This window comes from Procambarus clarkii, chromosome 52 (genome assembly GCF_040958095.1).
Source record: "Procambarus clarkii isolate CNS0578487 chromosome 52, FALCON_Pclarkii_2.0, whole genome shotgun sequence".
Classification (NCBI taxonomy): domain Eukaryota; kingdom Metazoa; phylum Arthropoda; class Malacostraca; order Decapoda; family Cambaridae; genus Procambarus; species Procambarus clarkii.
In genome coordinates this window covers 5,529,041-5,551,184 of record NC_091201.1, presented here as the reverse complement: position 1 = coordinate 5,551,184, position 22,144 = coordinate 5,529,041, and the positions used below count along the sequence as shown (strand labels likewise).

General features: G+C 43.2%; 1 protein-coding gene across 1 annotated transcript in view; it reads right to left on the bottom strand.

Annotated features, from left to right (window-relative positions):
- Positions 1-13,519: 13,519 nt before the first annotated feature.
- LOC138352042 (involucrin-like) overlaps positions 13,520-22,144 on the bottom strand; it is a 12,033-nt gene continuing 3,408 nt past the window's right edge. The window contains exons 2-3 of the mRNA XM_069304217.1: positions 20,115-20,182; positions 13,520-14,365 (exon numbers count right to left, since the gene is read on the bottom strand). Of these exons, the coding sequence (XP_069160318.1) occupies positions 13,520-14,365; positions 20,115-20,182 (914 nt within the window). The remainder of the gene's footprint in view (positions 14,366-20,114; positions 20,183-22,144) is intronic.

Below are 22,144 nucleotides of genomic sequence, written 5' to 3'. Positions count from 1 at the left end.
AACTACCTTCACTGTCACTGTCCAAGTTAACTACCCTTCACTGTCACTGTCCAAGTTAACTACCCTTCACTGTCACGGTCCACACTAACTACTGTCACTGTCCATACTAACTACCCTCACTGTCCATACTAACTACCTTCACTGTCACTGTCCATACTAACTACCTTCACTGTCACTGTCCAAGTTAACTACCCTTCACTGTCACTGTCCAAGTTAACTACCCTTCACTGTCACTGTCCACACTAACTACCCTCACTGTCACTGTCCATACTAACTACCCTCACCGTCCACACTAACTACCTTCATTGTCACTGTCCCCACTAACTACCCTCACTGTCACTGTCCAAGTTAACTACCCTTCACTGTCACTGTCCATACTAACTACCTTCACTGTCACTGTCCATACTAACTACCCTCACTGTCACTGTCCATACTAACTACCCTCACCGTCCACACTAACTACCTTCATTGTCACTGTCCCCACTAACTACCCTCACTGTCACTGTCCAAGTTAACTACCCTTCACTGTCACTGTCCACACTAACTACCTTCACTGTCACTGTCCATACTAACTACCTTCACTGTCCACACTAACTACCCTCACTGTCACTGTCCACACTAACTACCCTCACTGTCACTGTCCATACTAACTACCTTCACTGTCACTGTCCACACTAACTACCTTCACTGTCACTGTCCAAGTTAACTACCCTTCACTGTCACTGTCCATACTAACTACCTTCACTGTCACTGTCCATACTAACTACCCTCACTGTCACTGTCCATACTAACTACCCTCACTGTCACTGTCCATACTAACTACCCTCACTGTCACTGTCCACACTAACTACCTTCACTGTCACTGTCCACACTAACTACCTTCACTGTCACTGTCCACACTAACTACCCTCACTGTCACTGTCCACACTAACTACCTTCACTGTCACTGTCCACACTAACTACCTTCACTGTCACTGTCCACACTAACTACCTTCACTGTCACTGTCCACACTAACTACCCTCACTGTCACTGTCCATACTAACTACCCTCACTGTCACTGTCCACACTAACTACCTTCACTGTCACTGTCCACACTAACTACCCTCACTGTCACTGTCCACACTAACTACCTTCACTGTCACTGGTCCACACTAACTACCTTCACTGTCACTGTCCACACTAACTACCTTCACTGTCACTGTCCACACTAACTACCTTCACTGTCACTGTCCATACTAACTACCTTCACTGTCACTGTCCATACTAACTACCCTCACTGTCACTGTCCACACTAACTACCTTCACTGTCACTGTCCACACTAACTACCTTCACTGTCACTGTCCACACTAACTACCTTCACTGTCACTGTCCACACTAACTACCTTCACTGTCACTGTCCATACTAACTACCTTCACTGTCCACACTAACTACCCTCACTGTCACTGTCCACACTAACTACCCTTCACTGTCACTGTCCATACTAACTACCTTCACTGTCACTGTCCATACTAACTACCCTCACTGTCACTGTCCATACTAACTACCCTCACCGTCCACACTAACTACCTTCATTGTCACTGTCCCCACTAACTACCCTCACTGTCACTGTCCAAGTTAACTACCCTTCACTGTCACTGTCCACACTAACTACCTTCACTGTCACTGTCCATACTAACTACCTTCACTGTCCACACTAACTACCCTCACTGTCACTGTCCACACTAACTACCCTCACTGTCACTGTCCATACTAACTACCTTCACTGTCACTGTCCACACTAACTACCTTCACTGTCACTGTCCAAGTTAACTACCCTTCACTGTCACTGTCCATACTAACTACCTTCACTGTCACTGTCCATACTAACTACCCTCACTGTCACTGTCCATACTAACTACCCTCACTGTCACTGTCCATACTAACTACCCTCACTGTCACTGTCCACACTAACTACCTTCACTGTCACTGTCCACACTAACTACCTTCACTGTCACTGTCCACACTAACTACCCTCACTGTCACTGTCCACACTAACTACCTTCACTGTCACTGTCCACACTAACTACCTTCACTGTCACTGTCCACACTAACTACCTTCACTGTCACTGTCCACACTAACTACCCTCACTGTCACTGTCCATACTAACTACCCTCACTGTCACTGTCCACACTAACTACCTTCACTGTCACTGTCCACACTAACTACCCTCACTGTCACTGTCCACACTAACTACCTTCACTGTCACTGGTCCACACTAACTACCTTCACTGTCACTGTCCACACTAACTACCTTCACTGTCACTGTCCACACTAACTACCTTCACTGTCACTGTCCATACTAACTACCTTCACTGTCACTGTCCATACTAACTACCCTCACTGTCACTGTCCACACTAACTACCTTCACTGTCACTGTCCACACTAACTACCTTCACTGTCACTGTCCACACTAACTACCTTCACTGTCACTGTCCACACTAACTACCTTCACTGTCACTGTCCATACTAACTACCTTCACTGTCCACACTAACTACCCTCACTGTCACTGTCCACACTAACTACCCTCACTGTCACTGTCCATACTAACTACCTTCACTGTCACTGTCCACACTAACTACCTTCACTGTCACTGTCCACACCACTAACTACCCTCACTGTCACTGTCCACACCACTAACTACCCTCACTGTCACTGTCCACACTAACTACCTTCACTGTCACTGTCCACACTAACTACCTTCACTGTCACTGTCCACACCACTAACTACCTTCACTGTCACTGTCCACACTAACTACCCTCACTGTCACTGTCCACACTAACTACCCTCACTGTCATTGTCCACATTAACTACCCTCACTGTCACTGTCCACACTAACTACCCTCACTGTCACTGTCCACACTAACTACCCTCACTGTCATTGTCCACACTAACTACCCTCACTGTCACTGTCCACACTAACTACCCTCACTGTCATTGTCCACACTAACTACCCTCACTGTCCACACTAACTACCCTCACTGTCACTGTCCACACTAACTACCCTCACTGTCACTGTCCACACTAACTACCCTCACTGTCATTGTCCACACTAACTACCCTCACTGTCACTGTCCATACTAACTACCCTCACTGCCACTGTCCATACTAACTACCCTCACTGTCACTGTCCACACTAACTACCATCACTGTCACTGTCCATACTAACTACCCTCACTGTCACTGTCCACACTAACTACCATCACTGTCACTGTCCACACTAACTACCCTCACTGTCACTGTCCACACTAACTACCATCACTGTCACTGTCCACACTAACGACCTCCGCCCAAACAATCAGCTATTTAATGTCTACTCAAATCACCACAATTCATGCACCTATTCAATCACTATTCTACAACCTCTATTCCTTATCCACTTATATTCCTATATACTTCTACCTCTATTCTCTCACTTTCTCCAAACTACAACCCCCTATTTCTGTTAGCCTTATGCCCCATAACCACTATTTTAGTAACCACTATTCCAGCTACTACTATTCCTCAGCGAAGTAGGATGGTGGGCATCGCCTCATCCATCAGCCCTAACGAGGGGTCGAGGTCGTTTAGCGCGACTCCAGCAGCTAACTACCGAGTGATTTATGCTTCGCTAACAAGCAAGAGGAAGGGTCATCCCCGATCGTTAATATATCCACGTGAAGCGACTCAAGTAGGTGGCTCGGTTGGTTGGTTGACGGTTTTGCTCGGTTGATTGGGTTGACGGTTGTGCTCAACTGATAGCCAATCATCTGTGGAACATTTTCAGCCTATGTTGCTCAATCGATTGGTTGACGATGTTGATTGGTTGAGTGGTTTCTACGTCATTTTAATTGGTTTTAGGCTGTTTAAGTTGGCTTAAAATCTGTTGGATTGGTTAATAAGCCGATTGGTGGGTTTGTAAGATGCATGATTGGTTCATGAGCCAAATGATTGGGTAATTGCCTCATGATTGTTGAGGATATCTAAAATATCCAAAAACTCTTCTTAGACTGTTGGTTGCCACAGTTAAAGACAACTTGTCAATTAATCAAATGTCAATTTAATTTTGAAAAACAATACAATAAAATACAATCTTTTTTTCCATTATTATTATTTTCTACCACAGACGTGGCCACACATTTACAATGCTAACCAGCATATATACATTTTCTTCTGTCCTCCATGGACAGGGGTGAGAGAGATCTGATAAGCATATAGTTCAGTGATTTATTGAACAATCAACCACAGAAGGTGATTGTAGTGCTTTTAAAAGGCAAAGCTCACCTACAAACATAAATATATAAATACAGAGATTTACGTCTGCCCGACATAAACAGTGTTCGATGTGTCTATATACAGTGGCATTATTGTGTCATTAATAAAATCCATTGAAATTATGAACACACCAACCGCTTAAGCAGGATGCGTATATTCGATCCCTTGCAAAGGATGATTTTTAAATACATTGGACACACGGGCAAAATGCTCGACACATGAATATCCCAACATCAGTATTCCATAAGGACTGCACAAAAGTCTAGTGTAATATCATCAAGAAACATCAAGAAAATAGTCAATTTTAAGTGCCCTTATCCTAACTTACCAGAGGACCCGAAACAGACAAAGGGATAGTACGTCACTTTCGACAGCAGCTTCCATTTTCACGTACGACGATTTTTGGCCTTATATAACGCATACGATCGAAATGCGATGTTCTTTGTAAGAGCCGATCATACCATCAATTCGAATGCCTCCAAAAGGAGGCCTCCTTTGTCAAACGACTAATTTGATTACATCACTCATTCCACCAATTCCATTAAATTTTAGACCTTGTCTGTTTCATCTCGATCCTTGCAACTGATCGCCAATATTGCACGAATGTTCAGGTTAGCGAAGCCTTCTTGCCCTTTGCCTACTGCCCTCTTATTCATGCCACCGATATCTTTACATAAAATTATATATTCAATCTGCCCTTGATTTGTTGGCTTTTGTTATTTGTAATTAGAACAAGGGAATGAACACGTGTGAAGTTGAAATACTTCTATTGCAATTTTCCTTCGAAAGACATTTAATGTTTTATGCTGTGTTCTGTGGCTCTGTGAGTAAGTCAAATTTTTCTATTACATTAAGATAATCCCCTCAGAAGAAATATATTTTACTGCACTATTAATGGAATATGGTTAGTTTTCTATGTGAATTTTAATGGGTCGTCTTAAAGTCCTTTAACTATTTTTATTTCACTGTGTTTCTGCCTGTATCCGGTGTCTTTGTGGGGATTATGAAGCGTGACCATTCATTTGTCCGCCTCCCACACCCCCTCTCTCTTACCTTCATCTTCAGCAACACACAATATTCACTAAAGACACAGGTATTCTAACCGTACAAGCTGTTGTTTTAAATTCAGCTACTCGGAACAAAAAGTTCCATATAGCACGGGTTATGGTGAGCCCGTAGTGGACTTACCTGGCACAGGAGAGGGTCTGTAACTGGCTTACAAGCATAGACATAGACATTTATAAGTGTGGCTACACCTCACACTACGATGCACCTAACCTGCTTAATGGTAGGGAGCGGGGAAGGATAGAGTGAGGTGATTGTTGCCAGACTCCAGATTCTAGTTGACCACCTGCTATCTCTGTCTGCTATCTGCTATCTGCTATCTCTCCTCAGGATCAATGGAGGACCACCAAACATCAGTATGCTCCAAGTTGAATTCATCTAAATGTTAATTACCAGTGTCAGCTTCCAGTGCAACATGGCCTCAAGCGTATGGGGTCTCCTTCGATCATCAGTGCCAGTGATTATTATGGTGCCCGTCACTATGTCTGCGCGATTCAGGATGGTGTTGTGGTGTTGATAATGATGTTGCTTAATACCTCCGTCTTGCAAGTGAAGTGTAAGACTCAGAGTGTTCGTGATGTGTCCGATATAACATACATCTCGGAGCACACAGTCTCCAGAGTTGCAGTTGTATTAATACACCACATCAGTACACCTCAGTTTGTCAGAGGTGGCAGAGATGTTATTCCTCATTATGAGGGAAGATAATAATAAATGGTTGGCTTGTTAGAATAAATGACAGGACGAATCCTTACGTGTTTTTACTGCAAGGTTATCAATTCCTGTTAATTATATCTCGTATGACCTTTCCATCCTTAATATAAGCCTGAGCAAACGTATTTTTATATTGCACTATAATGTGTTCCCCTGGGGACCGATTATCCTCAGTCACATGGCGGCCAAGCTTCTTAGTAAAGATTGTGTCTAATTCTGTATTGCTGTATTCTTTATTCACAATAACTTGCCGGAGTCGTCGACGTTGGTGGTGCAAGAGCTGCCTAGAGCAGCATGCACGTATTGCACGACCAACATATGCAGTGATGACGCCGCTTCTCTTGTACCTGTGAGTGCATTCACTCTTACCATTGATATATTTACCTGCATCAGATGGTTTACGGTAGACATGTGTGATGATTCTATCAGAGTTACCGTCAACGAGAACATTGATGAATGGACTCCTGTCTCCTTCACTTTCCTCAAGTCAGTATGAGAGTTCTTGACCCTTGTCTCGAAGCCTCTCCGTGTATTCTCTTCATCACACACGAATATGTCGACGACATATCTGCTGTATTCACCGATATGTCGTCGACATATGTGTAGAATACACCAATATGTCGTCGACATATCTGCAGAATACACCAATATGTCGTCGACATATGTGTAGAATACACCAATATGTCGTCGACATATCTACAGAATACACCAATATGTCGTCGACATATGTGTAGAATACACCAATATGTCGTCGACATATTTACAGAATACACCAATATGTCGTCGACATATCTGCAGAATACACCAATATGTCGTCGACATATGTGTACAATACACCAATATGTCGTCGACATATGTGTACAATACACCAATATGTCGTCGACATATCTGCCGTATACAGTCGAGCTCAGTCCGTCCATCTGATGGGTGTAAGCGTGTGTGTGTATGTGTGTGTGTGTGTGTGTGTGTATGTGTATGTGTATTTGGTTATTATACAAATATACACATTCCAACATATTAATATGGATTTTCCTCCATACCGCAACAAAAAAAAAAAACTCACGTAATACAAATACCTTCAATTTATTTCGACTGGAAAGGCTCTATTTATCCTCTGCACTGATTTACAGCCTCTATTTAGATCACTGCTCCATGACTCTAATATTTACAGTCCCGTTTGTCTGTTTGTTTTGGTGTGTGTCTGTGTGAGCGTCACTCGCTGCTGTTTTTTTTTATTCATTTTTTTTATTCTTTTTCGTTTTTATAACAAGAATTGGTCTGGTTTCGCCCGTGTCCAGAGCAATTTTTTTTCCATTGCCCGTTATTGAAAGGGGTTGTGAACTATTATTTTGTTCGTTTTGTTTCACTGCTCGTCTGCCATTACAGCAATGTTGCGTTCGGTGAGCGTTCGAACACTCTTTTGTTTGTTTGTTTATGAATGGCGAACACGTGCGGTTCGGGACGTGATTTGAATTACATGCTGCGGGAGTATGCTAAGTTATTGTGGAAGTTGACGGTACTTCTGGAAACCCGCCAGTACTCCCAGAACCCCCACAGTACTCCCAGAACCCCAACAGTACTCTCTGAACCCCCACCAGTACTCCCAGAACCCCCACCAGTACTCCCAGAACCCCAACAGTACTCCCAGAACCCCAACAGTACTCCCAGAACCCCAACAGTACTCCCAGAACCCCCACCAGTACTCCCAGAACCCCAACAGTACTCCCAGAACCCCAACAGTACTCCCAGAACCCCAACAGTACACCCAGAACCCCCACCAGTACTCCCAGAACCACCAACAGTACTCCCAGAACCCCAACAGTACTCCCAGAACCCCCACCAGTACTCCCAGAACCCCAACAGTACTCCCAGAACCCCAACAGTACTCCCAGAACCCCAACAGTACTCCCAGAACCCCAACAGTACTCCCAGAACCCCCACCAGTACTCCCAGAACCCCAACAGTACTCCCAGAACCCCAACAGTACTCCTAGAACCCTGATGATACTGAGCCCTGATGATACTGAGCCCTGATGATACTGATCCCTGATGATACTGAGCCATCATGATACTGAGCCCTGATGATACTGAGCCCCTGATGATACTGAGCCCTGATGATACTGATCCCTGATGATACTGAGCCATCATGATACTGAGCCCTGATGATACTGAGCCCTGATGATACTGAGCCCTGATGATACTGAGCCCTGATGAAACTGAGCCCTGATGATACTGAGCCCTGATGATACTGAGCCCTGATGATACTGAGCCCTGATGATACTGAGCCCTGATGATGCTGAGCCCTGATGATACTGAGCCCTGATGATGCTGAGCCCTGATGATACTGAGCCCCTGATGATACTGAGCCCTGATGATACTGATCCCTGATGATACTGAGCCATCATGATACTGAGCCCTGATGATACTGAGCCCTGATGATACTGAGCCCTGATGATACTGAGCCCTGATGAAACTGAGCCCTGATGATACTGAGCCCTGATGATACTGAGCCCTGATGATACTGAGCCCTGATGATACTGAGCCCTGATGATGCTGAGCCCTGATGATACTGAGCCCTGATGATGCTGAGCCCTGATGATACTGAGCCCCTGATGATACTGAGCCCTGATGATACTGAGCCCTGATGATACTGAGCCCTGATGATACTGAGCCCTGATGATACTGAGCCCTGATGATGCTGAGCCCTGATGATACTGAGCCCTGATGATGCTGAGCCCTGATGATACTGAGCCCCTGATGATACTGAGCCCTGATGATACTGAGCCCTTGATGATACTGAGCCCTGATGATGCTGAGCCCTGATGCTGCGTCAGATCTGGGGTACCCAGCCATCTCTGGCATCCCCAGCATCTTTCCTTAGATGATGACCAAAGGTCGGGATTATCTATGTGATCATTCCATCTAGCAATACCTGTTCTCTGTTAGGTCTAGGCGGGATAATCTCTTACCCTGTCTTAACTAACACTGATATGACAGATGTTAGAAAGTCCTTGAGGCTGCTCTGGTGCAAATTACACTGGAGGTTAGTGCAAGCAACTGCCTCAGGTGGAATGTGAATATTATCATTTTTTCATTAATCAGGTGTTTACACTTAGGCAGGTCAGCAACAGTGGCCAACAGTCTCTGTCCTGTTCACCTCCAACAGATTTCAAATTCTTTCAAAGTTGCTTTATTTTTCGCTTCCTCTTTCAGTTCAGGGGACTTCTCCTTGCTCTATTGTGAAGACCTTCTGGAATATCTTGCCGAGTTCTTCACACACCTCCTTGTCATTCTCTGTGTACCTGTCTTTCCACTTTTCTTGGTTTCATTACCTGTTCTTTCACTATTTTTTTCTTCTTATGGCTATAGAGCAGTTTTCGTTTGCCCTTCACTTGCCTGTTAAGTCTTTTTCGTTCTGTTTCTCCATTTCTAACAATGAGCTACTCATTCCTGGCCCTCTGGTGCCTCCCTCTGCTCTCTGGTGTTCTGTAATGTAGTCTCTCCCTGTCCTTGTACTCAATTGCCTTGCTTGCCTGACTGAACCACGCCATTCCCGTTTTGCTTTTCATGATTATTTTGTATTTTGGGCTTATATAAACTTGCTGAGTGCATCCTGACACTTTTCGATGATGATGTTCATGATGTCTTGAAGTCAGTTCTATGAGTTCTGTTTCCCATGGTATTCTTATTCGGAATTTTCTCATTGCATCATAATTTTGGTCCTTTCTTGGCTGGGTTACCTCTACTTTCACCAGATATTCAAATGTCGGTACACTGTGCATTTATAACTATGTATAACTGGGTGTTGCCATGTATAACTGGGTGTTGACATGTATAACTGGGTGTTGCCATGTATAACTGGGTGTTGCCATGTAAAACTTTGTGTTGCCATGTATAACTGGTTGTTGCTACGTATAACTGGGTGTTGCCATGTATAACTGGGTGTTGCCATGTAAAACTGTGTGTTGCCATGTATAACTGGGTGTTGCCATGTATAACTGGGTGTTGCCATGTCAAACTGGGTGTTGCTATGTATAATTTGGTGTGGCCATGTAAAACTTTGTGTTGCCATGTATAACTGGGTGTTGCTATGTATAACTGGGTGTTGCCATGTAAAACTGTGCGTTGCCATGTATAACTGGTTATTGCTATGTATAACTGGGTGTTGCCATGTCAAACTTGGTGTTGCCATGTATAATTGTGTGTTGCCATGTAGAACTGGGTGTTGCCATGTAGAACTGGGTGTTGCCATGTATAACTGGGTGTTGTCATGTATAACTGGGTGTTGCCATGTATAACTGGGTGTTGCTATGTATAACTGGGTGTTGCCATGTATAACTGTGTGTTGCCATGTATAACTGGGTGTTGCCATGTATAACTGTGTGTTGCCATGTATAACTGGGTGTTGCCATGTATAACTGTGTGTTGCTATGTATAACTGGGTGTTGTCATGTATAACTTGTTGTTACTATGTCTAACTGGGTGTTGCCATGTATAGCTGCGTGTTGCCATGTAAAACTGGGTGTTGTCATCTATAACTGTGTGTTGCCATGTATAACTGGTTGTTGCAATGTAAAACTGTGTTGCCATGAATAATTGAGTGTTGCCATGTATAATTGGTTGTTGCCATGAATAATTGGGTGTTGCCATGTATAATTGGTTGTTGCCATGAATAATTGGGTGTTGCCATGTATAACTGGTTGTTGCCAAGTATAACTGTGTGTTGCCATGTATAACTGGTTGTTGCCATATGTAACCGTTGCCCTCGTGGATACATAGACAATGTTACTAGCTCAGGTATGGCAAACTTCCTACAATATAAGATGTTGCCATGTAAAACCTCTACCTCTTCTTGGTGACTGTTAGGCTTATAGAACTTTCTCTTTGTCAGTGGTTAATATAGTGCAGGACGCAGCCCACAACAGGTGCCTGACTCCGGGCTGCTTGGTTACTGCTGTGTGAATAGGTGCATCAGGTGTAAGGTCTTTCTATGCCAGCCCAACAACAGTTTTCTAACTCTCAAGTACATATCTACTGCTAGGTAAACAGGCGCATCAGGTGCAAACAAAAATAACCTTGCCTAAATAACGTCTTGGCCTACCTAGGAATCGAACCTGGGACCATACGGTTGTGTATATTTTAAATAGATAGCAAATTTTTCTCATATTATTTACAATGTGATTAGAAATGTGTCTCATCACTATTTCCTATTACCCAAAACAGCCTATCCAATTAAACTGCTATTTAATAACATAAATGATTTTGGCAGACCGCCCCACTTTTTTTTAGCCAAATATCAAACATAATTCGTTTCAATCTGATCAAAAGCAGTTTGGCAATTAAAAATTATTGGAACACATTGTAATTTTTCCCGCTTGCGCTCTGTAAGAAAAGTCTCATTAAAAAAATTTACATCGTATAATGGATTTACTTGGCAATACTGTTGGGAATAATATTATGCATTTGATGAGTGCAACTCTCTCTCTCTCTGCAAGAAGTATTGCAAGTATTTGCATTTATAAGACAAGAATGCGCCTCCATTTTCTCCGTGTAACATCTGTATCTTACACGTGTTGTACCGTAATTGTGTTGTCTGATTAGAAAAACTGCTGCAGGGCGCCTGACAGCTGAGTGGACAGCGCTTCGGATTCGTAGTCCTGAAGTGGCGGGTTCGATCCCCGGTGGAGGCGGAGACAAATGGGTAAAAAATTTATTTCACCATGATGCGCCTGTTATCTAGCAGTAAATAGGTACCTGGGAGTTAGACAGCTGCTACGGGCTGCTTCCTGGGGGTGTGTAACAAAAAGAAGACCTGGTCGAGGACCGGGCCGCGGGGACGCTAAGTCCCAAAATCATCTCAAGATAACCTCTCAGCGGGGATTACTGCTGGATAATTAGTATGATTATGAAGCAATTGGAAGGGATATGAGATAGACTAAGACCTCTGGTATGAGGGCACACTAAGAGCTGGGATAAGAGAGCAGTCCAAGAGCTAGGGTAGACTAAGAGTTGAGATACAAGGACAAATAGCAGGGATATGAGGAGGACCTTCACTCAAGCGAAACAGTAGTCCACTTCTTGAACCATCTGTGATGGAACTCCGACCCTACAAGACGCGAGGCCATAGTTTACATCTCATGACATGTAAACCCACCAGTTTACATCTCGTGAGCAGGGATAAACACTGTTTTCACACACCCCTCCCCCCTCCCCCCTCCCCCCTCCCCCCTCCCCCCCAAGGCATGTTCCATATCTCAAGAACGCTTCCACAGATTTGCTTCAAACTTGGACCATACGCTCTGACGTATCGCGTATCGTGGTATTATATATGACGGACGAGTTGTGGGGGGGGGGGGGTTACCCTGCAGAGCACGGGTCGATACGGTGACTGGGCCCCCTGCCGGAAAGGTTGCGTCATTTAAGTGTGGGTCGAGCCGGTCTCTCTCTCTCTCTCTCTCTTTCTCTCTCTCTGTCTGTCTCTCTCTCTCTCTCTCTCTCTCTCTCTCTCTCTCTCTCTCTCTCTCTCTTTCTCTCTCTCTCTCAACTGTGAGTCTCCACTCACTGCTGTTCTTCTCACTGTAACTCACTAGGACACATATGTAACACAGTTCATACATGTGACACAAGTTCACACAATAAACGCTTCGCTGGTGGTTGGGTCGACTGAATGATTTCCATGATTTCTTGGGCCACAATCATCAGCAAAATCTGATGATCAGAACCTTTTTTTTCCTTATTTTTTTGTTAATTTTGACAAAATCGGTGAATAATATTTTATGATATAATAAGGAAAAGCAAAAGATCTTAATTCTTTTCTAGAGAGAGAGATACATTTGTTGCTGATACCTGTTGCCAGAATCATCATAAGATTCCTGAATAGAGTGCGCCATGTCGGGCACCTACCCTACAGCAATCGTCATGAAAAGTTTGGTAAGGCTGGCCCTAAGTGTCTGACCTCCAAACTCAGACAGAGAGACAAACAAACATTCTGTTTGACAAAGATGTCTCTCACAGTATACTGGGAACTATCTATTATACTCTATTATGCTTCTATTGGCGGGATAGGGTGTTCGGTTATGTCTATGGTCACGAGAAGGAATATATATATATATATATATATATATATATATATATATATATATATATATATATATATATATATATATATATATATATATATATCTCCAAAGGATCTCTCCTCGTCATAACCTATCAACGTAGCTAATACTGTCGCCCTTAAATGGTGATTGAGACTTCCGTGTGTCGTGTATTAGACTCGCTAAAGTGCCATGGATTAATCTCCCCGGATTAACTATCTCCTTCATGGAGATTAAGAGCTGCTCCCCGTAACTCCCGCCAATTACAACCATGTTTGCAGCATCCATCAGCGCCATCCATCACTAATTTGTGGCACCCATGTATCTTGTTGATGTATGAGCATGTCTCATAGTGCCTTGTGGGCCACCTGGTGCCACGCTCTTAGGTGAAGGTCAGGTAAGGTCAGATTATCCTGCTGCAGGTCAGGCAAGGTCAGATAATCCTGCTGCAGGTCAGGTAAGGTCAGATTATCCTGCTGAAGGTCAGGTAAGGTCACATTATCCTGCTGAAGGTCAGGTAAGGTCAGATTATCCTGCTGCAGGTCAGGCAAGGTCAGATAATCCTGCTGCAGGTCAGGTAAGGTCAGATTATCCTGCTGAAGGTCAGGTAAGGTCACATTATCCTGCTGAAGGTCAGGTAAGGTCACATTATCCTGCTGAAGGTCAGGTAAGGTCACATTATCCTGCTGAAGGTCAGGTAAGGTCAGATTATCCTGCTGCAGGTCAGTTAAGGTCAGATTATCCTGATGAAGGTCAGGTAAGGTCCCATTATCCTGCTGAAGGTCAGGTAAGGTCACATTATCCTGCTGAAGGTCAGGTAAGGTCAGATTATCCTGCTGAGGGGCAGGTAAGGTCAGATTATCCTGCTGAAGGTCAGGTAAGGTCACATTATCCTGCTGAAGGTCAGGTAAGGTCAGATTATCCTGCTGCAGGTCAGGTAAGGTCACATTATCCTGCTGAAGGTCAGGTAAGGTCAGATTATCCTGCTGCAGGTCAGTTAAGGTCAGATTATAATGCTGAAGGTCAGGTAAGGTCCCATTATCCTGCTGAAGGTCAGGTAAAGTCACATTATCCTGCTGAAGGTCAGGTAAGGTCAGATTATCCTGCTGAGGGGCAGGTAAGGTCAGATTATCCTGTTGAAGGTCAGGTAAGGTCAGATTATCCTGCTGAAGGTTAGGTAAGGTCAGATTATCCTGCTGAAGGTCAGGTAAGGTCACATTATCCTACTGAAGGTCAGGTAAGGTAAGATTATCCTGCTGAAGGTCAGGTAAGGTTAGATTATTCTGCTGAAGGTCAAATAAGATCAGATTATCCTGTTGAAGGTCAAGAAAGGTCAGATTATTCTGCTGAAGGTCAGGTAAGGTCATATTATCCTTCTGATGGTCAGGTAAGGTCCGATTATCCAGTTGAAGGTCAAGTAAGGTCGGATTATCCTGCTGAAGGTCAGATAAGCTCAGATTATCCTGTTGAAGGGTCCTATATGGTCAAATTATCCCGCTGAAGGTCAGGTAAGGCCAAATTATCGTGTTGAACATCAGGTAAGATCAGATTATCCTGCTGAAGGTCAGGTAAGGTCAGATTATCCTGCTGATGGTCAGGTTAGGCCAGATTATCCTGCTGCAGGTCAGGTAAGGTCAGATTATCCTGCCGAAGATCAGGTAAGGTCAGATTATCCTGCCGAAGATCAGGTTAGGTCAGATTATCCTGCTGAAGGTCAAGTAAGTTCAGATTATCCAGCTGAAGGTCAGGTAAAGTCAGATTATCCTGCTGAAGGTCAGGTAAGGTCCGATTATCCTGCCGAAGATCAAGTAAGGTCGGATTATCCTGCTGAAGATCAGGTAAGTTCAGATTATCCTGCTGAAAGTCATTTAAGGTCAGTTTATCCTGCTGAAGGTCAGGTAAGATCAGATTATCCTGCTGAAGGTCAGGTAAGGTCAGAGTATCATGTTGAAGGTCAAGAAAGGTCAGAATATCCTACTGAAGGATATGTAAGGTCAGATTATCTTTCTAAAGGTCAGGTAAGGTCAGATTATCCTGTTGAAGGTCAAGAAAGGTCAGAGTGTCCTGCTGAAGGTTAGATAAGGTCAGAATATCTTTTGGAAGGTCAGGTAAGGTCAGATTATCCTGTTGAAGGTCAGGTAAGGTCAGATTATCCTGCTGAAGGTCAGGTAAGGTCAGATTATCCTGCTGAAGGTCAGGTAAGATCAGATTATCCTGCTGAAGGTCAGGTAAGGTCAGAGTATCATGTTGAAGGTCAAGAAAGGTCAGAATATCCTACTGAAGGATATGTAAGGTCAGATTATCTTTCTAAAGGTCAGGTAAGGTCAGATTATCCTGTTGAAGGTCAAGTAAGGTCAGATTATTCTGCTGAAGGACAGGTAACATCAGATTATCCTGCTGAAGGTCAGGTAAGGTCAGACTATCCTGTTGAAGGTCAAGTAAGGTCAGATTATCCTGCTGATGGTCAAGTAAGATCAGATTATCCTGTTGAAGGTCAAGAAAGGTCAGATTATCCTGCTGAACGTTAGATAAGGTCAGATTATCCTGGTGAAGGTCAGGAGAGGTCAGATTATCCTGCTGATGGTAAAGTAAGATCAGATTATCCTGTTGAAGGTCAAGAAAGGTCAGATTATCGTGCTGAAGGTCAGGTAAGGTCATATTATCCTTCTGAAGGTCAGATTATCCTGTTGAACGTCAGGTAAGGTCAGTTTATCCTACTGAAGGTCACGTAAGGTCAGGTTATCCTGCAATCAACAGCCAATTAACACATAACTGTGTTCTATCCACTTCAAGACCCCGAACCAACATAGAAGCAGCAAGAGAAAATATGGGCCAATAGGCCTTCTGTTGTTACTTCCATTCTTATGTTTTCATACCCAATATATACCCATTGATTCGTGTTCTGTTATCTCACCCAAAACTTTTGTGTCAAAATATATATATATATATATATATATATATATATATATATATATATATATATATATATATATATATATATATATATATATATATATATATATGTAGCAGTCTTTCTTGTAAACATATGTTAAATATGACCGAAAAAGTAAGATTAATAATTCTAACACGAATTTTCTTAATATTTCTTATGTTTCTTTTTACTGTCGATGGTAATTGAAAAATCAATTCTCCAAAATTCATTTTTATTTCTAGTCTGACGCGACGCTTGAACGCGTTTCGTAATAACTTATTGCATTTTCAAAGACTTTAGTTTACACACACACAACTGTAACCTGAAAACACTAAACAAAGTTTAATCATTGAACAGCTAACATTGAACAGCTTGTCTTATATACTCGCATTTGGGTGAGGTGATATGTTGCAGCAGTTTTGGATGAGGTGAACAAACTTTTGACCAACACAAGACAGAACACGAAACATTGGGTATAAATTGGATAAATGAGAGGGAAGAATGGAAGTAACTGCAAAGGGCCTATTGGTCCATACTTCCTCTTGATGCTTCTATATTGGAGCGGAGTCTTGAAGTGGGTAGAATATAGTTGTGCATTAATTGGCTGTTGATTGTTGGTGTTGACTTCTTGATGTGTAGTGCCTCGCAGATGTCAAGTCGCCTGCTATCACTGTATCTATCGATGATTTCTGTGTTGTTTGTTAAGACTTCTCTGGTGATGGTCTGGTTGTGGGAAGAGATTATATGTTCCTTGATGGAGCCCTGTTGTTTATGCATTGTTAATCGCCTGGAAAGAGATGTATGTACTCACCTAACTGTGCTTGCGGGGGTTGAGCTTTGGCTCTTTGGTCCCGCCTCTCAACCGTCAATCAACTGGTGTACAGATTCCTGAGCCACTGGGCTCTATCATATCTACATTTGAAACTGTGTATGGAGTCAGCCTCCACCACACCACTGCCTAGTGCATTCCATTTGTTAACTACTCTGACACTGAAAAAATTCTTTCTAACGTCTCTGTGGCTCATCTGGGTACTAAGTTTCCACCTGTGTCCCCTTGTTCGTGTCCCACTAGTGCTGAAGAGTTTGTCATTTTCCACCCTGTCAATTCCACTGAGAATTTTGTAGGTGGTTATCATGTCTCCCCTTACTCTTCTGTTTTCCAGGGATGTGAGGTTCAGCTCCTTTAGCCTTTCCTCATTCCTCTCAGTTCCGGGACGAGCCTGGTGTGTGTGTGTGTGTGTGTGTGTGTGTGTGTGTGTGTGTGTGTGTGTGTGTGTGTGTGTGTGTGTGTGTGTGTGTGTGAAAGAGACAAAACTCACATGGTGTCAAAAAGGCAGATATCCCAACCCGTCCTCCTAATAGACCGTCGCATTTTGACGTACACTCCACCTAAGGCCAAAAATCGTCGTACTAGAAAATGGAAGTGGCTCGCGAAATTAACACACTCTCCCGTTTTCTGTTTTGGGTCCTCTGTTAGGTTAAGATAAAGGGGCACTTTAGTACGACAGTTTCTAGACGTTGGGAAATGGTCGCCAGAACGGGCTTGATATATAAGTAGCTGTCAGACTCATGATGAATTGACGCAGGTCGGCAGCATCTCATCATTCAACGGGCGGCAGAGCGACGGTCTCGCTTCATGCAGGTCAGCGTTCAATCCCCGACCGTCCACAAGTGGTTGGGCACCATTCCTTCCCCCCGTCCCATCCCAAACCCTTATCCTGACCCCTTCCCAAGTGCTATACAGGCGTAATGGCTTGGCGCTTTCCCCTGGTAATTCCCTACCATCCCTCCCTTATTCTTATTATATACTAGCTGTACCCGGCCACGCATTGCTGTGCCTCAGCAACCTTTCCCCTGTCTCCCAGTTCTCCCCACCATTCCCCCCTCGCCCGTTCCTTTGTCCTCCCCACCATCCCCCACTCCAACGTCCCCTCGTCCTCCCCACCATTACCCTGTCCCCTCGTCCGTCCTCCCCATCATCCTCCATTTAAGATTTCAACTTAGATTCAACAGCACAGAAGAAGTTGTTAAACACATGGGACAAAATCTTACTGAAGCGACCATACGAGTCATAAATACTCAAACTCCGCCCAAGTAAATCAGAAACAAGCAACACTTAGTGGGCCAGCCAGAGGCTTAGGGCCCGCCCAGTGGGCCAGCCAGAGGCTTAGGGCCCGCCCAGTGGGCCAGCCAGAGGCTTAGTGCCCGCCCAGTGGGCCAGCTAGAGGCTTAGGGCCCGCCCAGTGGGCCAGCCAGAGGCTTAGTGCCCACACAGGACTATCCCTGAAAAAAAAAATCCCCACTCCCGTCCCTTCGTCCTCCCCACCATTCCCCACTCCCTCGTCCGATGCATTCCTGATGATCTGATGTTCCCATCAGAAAATTGGAACATTTAATGACCTGATATTCCCACCACTGAAATATAAGAGAAAGAGTTAAAAAAAACGAAATAAAAACAAAGAAAAAAAACGAAATGAAAAACAATGAAAAAAATAAACCATATGCACAAAATAAATGGTATGGTAAACAGCACAGCTCAATTCCAATGCAGTATCACACAAATAATTAAATCAAAATTAAAAAAATCGAAATCTATGAAAATTCAATATATCAATGAAATCGGAAACACTGAAATGGAATTGTTACATATTTAGTATAGAGTGTGTTGTTTTTACGTGCAACAGATGGCTCTGTTTTTCAAAAAAGCATGTTTTTACCTGTTACAGGTGTGGCCTCTATACTTAAACTCACGGAACGAACGGTGTGGTCAACAACACAGCTCAATTCCAACGCAATGTCGCACAAAATAACTAAATCAAAATGAAAATATATCGAAATCTATGAAAATTAAATTTGTCAATGTAGTTGAAAACATTGATATGGAATTGTAAAATATTTAGTATAGTGTGTACTCTTACGTATTATGTATACTGCCACAGATGGTGCTGTTATTAAAAAAAACATGTTTTTACCTGTCACAGGTGAGGCATGTATATGGTAGGTATATAAAAACACGCGCCTATTCGAATGCAACGTTGTGTAAAAAATTCAAAGCAATTGGCAAAGATGTTTCGAAGATTTCCCTCGCATGAAAAATTCATGAAAAAAAGTTTTTCCAACCAAAAAAAAAAAATCTTTTTCCCGTCACAGACGTGACATCTATATAGTATTATATAAAAACCTGCTCGGATGCGAATGGAACGTTGTGTGAAAATTTCAAAGCAATCGGTGAAGAACTTTCGGAGATTAGCCATTTTGAACAAACGAACATATACATTTTTATTTATGTAGATAATGGATAATTTTTATGGAACATATATATACACTCAATTATCAAAATCATTTACAAAAATATAATTTAAACAAAATATTTATACGGACCCATTTTCAGACAATTTTGCAAGCTTTTAGTACAGACCTCAAGCCCTCTATGTACTCCATTTATATAGCCAATTAGAGGATCCATTAACACTGACCAATTTATACAACATGTTAATACAGACCATTAACACTGACCAATTTATAAAACAACCTCTGGTCCCAGGATCAAAGGTCAGGAGTCTCGTTTGATGTCGAGGTCCAAACCTTAGAAATATTGGTTAATGATTGTGTCGGGTGTGTGAGGCCCCCCTTACAGTCGTGTGTGTTAGGCCCCCCTTACAGTCGTGTGTGTTAGGCCCCCCTTACAGTCGGGTGTGTTAGGCCCCCCTTACAGTCGTGTGTGTTAGGCCCCCCTTACAGTCGTGTGTGTTAGGCCCCCCTTACAGTCGGGTGTGTGAGGCCCCCCTTACAGTCGTGTGTGTTAGGCCCCCCTTACAGTCGGGTGTGTGAGGCCCCCTTACAGTCGGGTGTGTGAGCCCCTTGCAATCAGATGTGTGAGCCCCTAACACCACCTACCTAATACCACTGTATCCTTGTAGTTTTATTCACTATACTCTTAAGTATATTCTTAAGTGCTCTTAAGTGTATTTCCTTAGAAAATATCGACATTATTTACATGTGAGAGTAACCTGATCAAACTGACTATTACTTCCGCGGTGGTAGAGGTCAGTATTAGTACCGCAGTGAACCAATGGTACTGGCAACGAAATGCTTATTAACCTCAATACCAAGGAGAACCGGCGATTACCACCCATTACATTCGTTACTACAAGAGTATTGATAATTACTAATTAGTGAATCGTTAGTGTTTTATGGGGAAACCACCGCGACCCTAATCTAAAACTTATCTATACAAATGGAAATGTTCGTTTGTGCATAACCGCTAATCTCCAAAAGTTCTTCACCGATTGCTTTGAAATGTTGACACAATGTTCCATTCGCTTCCGAGCAGGTTTTTATATACATACTATATAGCTGTCACGTCTGTGACAGGGAAAAAAAACATGTTTTTTTAAATTGTGTTTTTCATGTGAGGGAAATCTTCGAAACCTCTTCACCGATTGCTTTGAAATTTTCACACAACGTTCCGTTCGAATACCCGCGTGTTTTTATATACCTACTATATAGATGCCACCCCTGTGACAGGTAAAAACATGCGTTTTTGAAAAATAGCGCCATCTGTTGCACATAAGACCAAAATATGCTATACTAAATATGTTACGATTCCAATTCAATCTTTCCGATTTCATTGATAAATTGAATTTTCATAGATTTCGATTTATTTTCATTTTGATTTAATTATTTTGTGTGACATTGCGTTACGACGACTTTTGGCTTGATGTAGAGTTAGTTTATGTATTCAAACGAAGGTTTTGATAGTTACGTTGTGGTTTCTTGAGACGGGAAGAGTTATCTTAGAAATTTTAGACGTTCCTAACAAGGAGGAAGCTAACGTTGAACTGAACAAGGTGGTTCAACATCCTTAATGACGTGCACCGGAGATGACAATGGAAGGGACGAGGAGGGGGGGGGGACCAGAGAGGTTATCTTGAGGTTATCTTGAGATGATTTCGGGGCTTAGCGTCCCCGGGGCCCGGTCTTCGACCAGGCCTCCTTTTTGTTACACATCCCCAGGAAGCAGCCCGTAGCAGCTGTCTAACTCCCAGGTTCTTATTTACTTCTAGGTAATAAGGGCATCAGGATGAAAGAAACATTTTGCCCATTTGTCTCCGTCTCCACCGGGAATCGAACCCGGAACCTCAGGACTACGAATCCGAAGCGCTGTCCACTCAGTTGTCAGGCGCCCGTAGATACAAAAAGCTGGAAATTAACAAGATTATATTTAATCGAAATTATCAAATTCACCAAAAATCCCTAAACTACTGCTATCCTGCACTGGTAAGTCGTTAAACATGGGACGATAACATGAGAGATATCACACGGAATCTTATGACCCGCGGGGTCCCACTAGTCACGACCCCCAAGTTACTCTCCACTCTATCATTGATTGATTGATAAAGATTAAGCCACCCAAGAGGTGGCACGGGCATGAATAGCCCGTAATTTCTATCATCATACTCCAGGGTTAATATTCCTGAAACTACCCTGGATAGTGTCAGCTGGTAGTTTTTAACTTGTTCCCAACAACAAGTTGATGACTTGTCGTGTTTGCTCACCCAAGTGCATCTTATCTATCCCGTTAACTTGAGGCACAACATCACACTCAGCATTTTCTAGGAATTTCATTTAAAGCTGGAGAAGACAGAGGAGAATTAGGGAAGGGTGAGGAAGAGAGAGAGAGAGGATGAATAGGTGCATGAGGTGCAAGGGCTAACCCCTTGGAGTCAGGGTGACGCTTGAACTTGGAACCTTAACCTGACTCAACATACAGAGGAATGTTCCCATTAAGATATTTGCAACAAGATGACCCCATCAGCACGTCAGAAATGCTCCCAATATGTACGTCCCATGTGACCTCGGCACCTGCAGAGTCTCTCAAGTGCTGATAGGTCATCTTGTTGCAAATATCTTGATGGGAACATTCGTTGACATTTATATGTCATTCCTTCAAGAGCCAAGAATCAATGAATGGGTGAAAAAGGGCATTTCAGGTTTTCTGTCTAAATTGTGGGTTGTTGAGCTTGTCACTGTTGCCCCT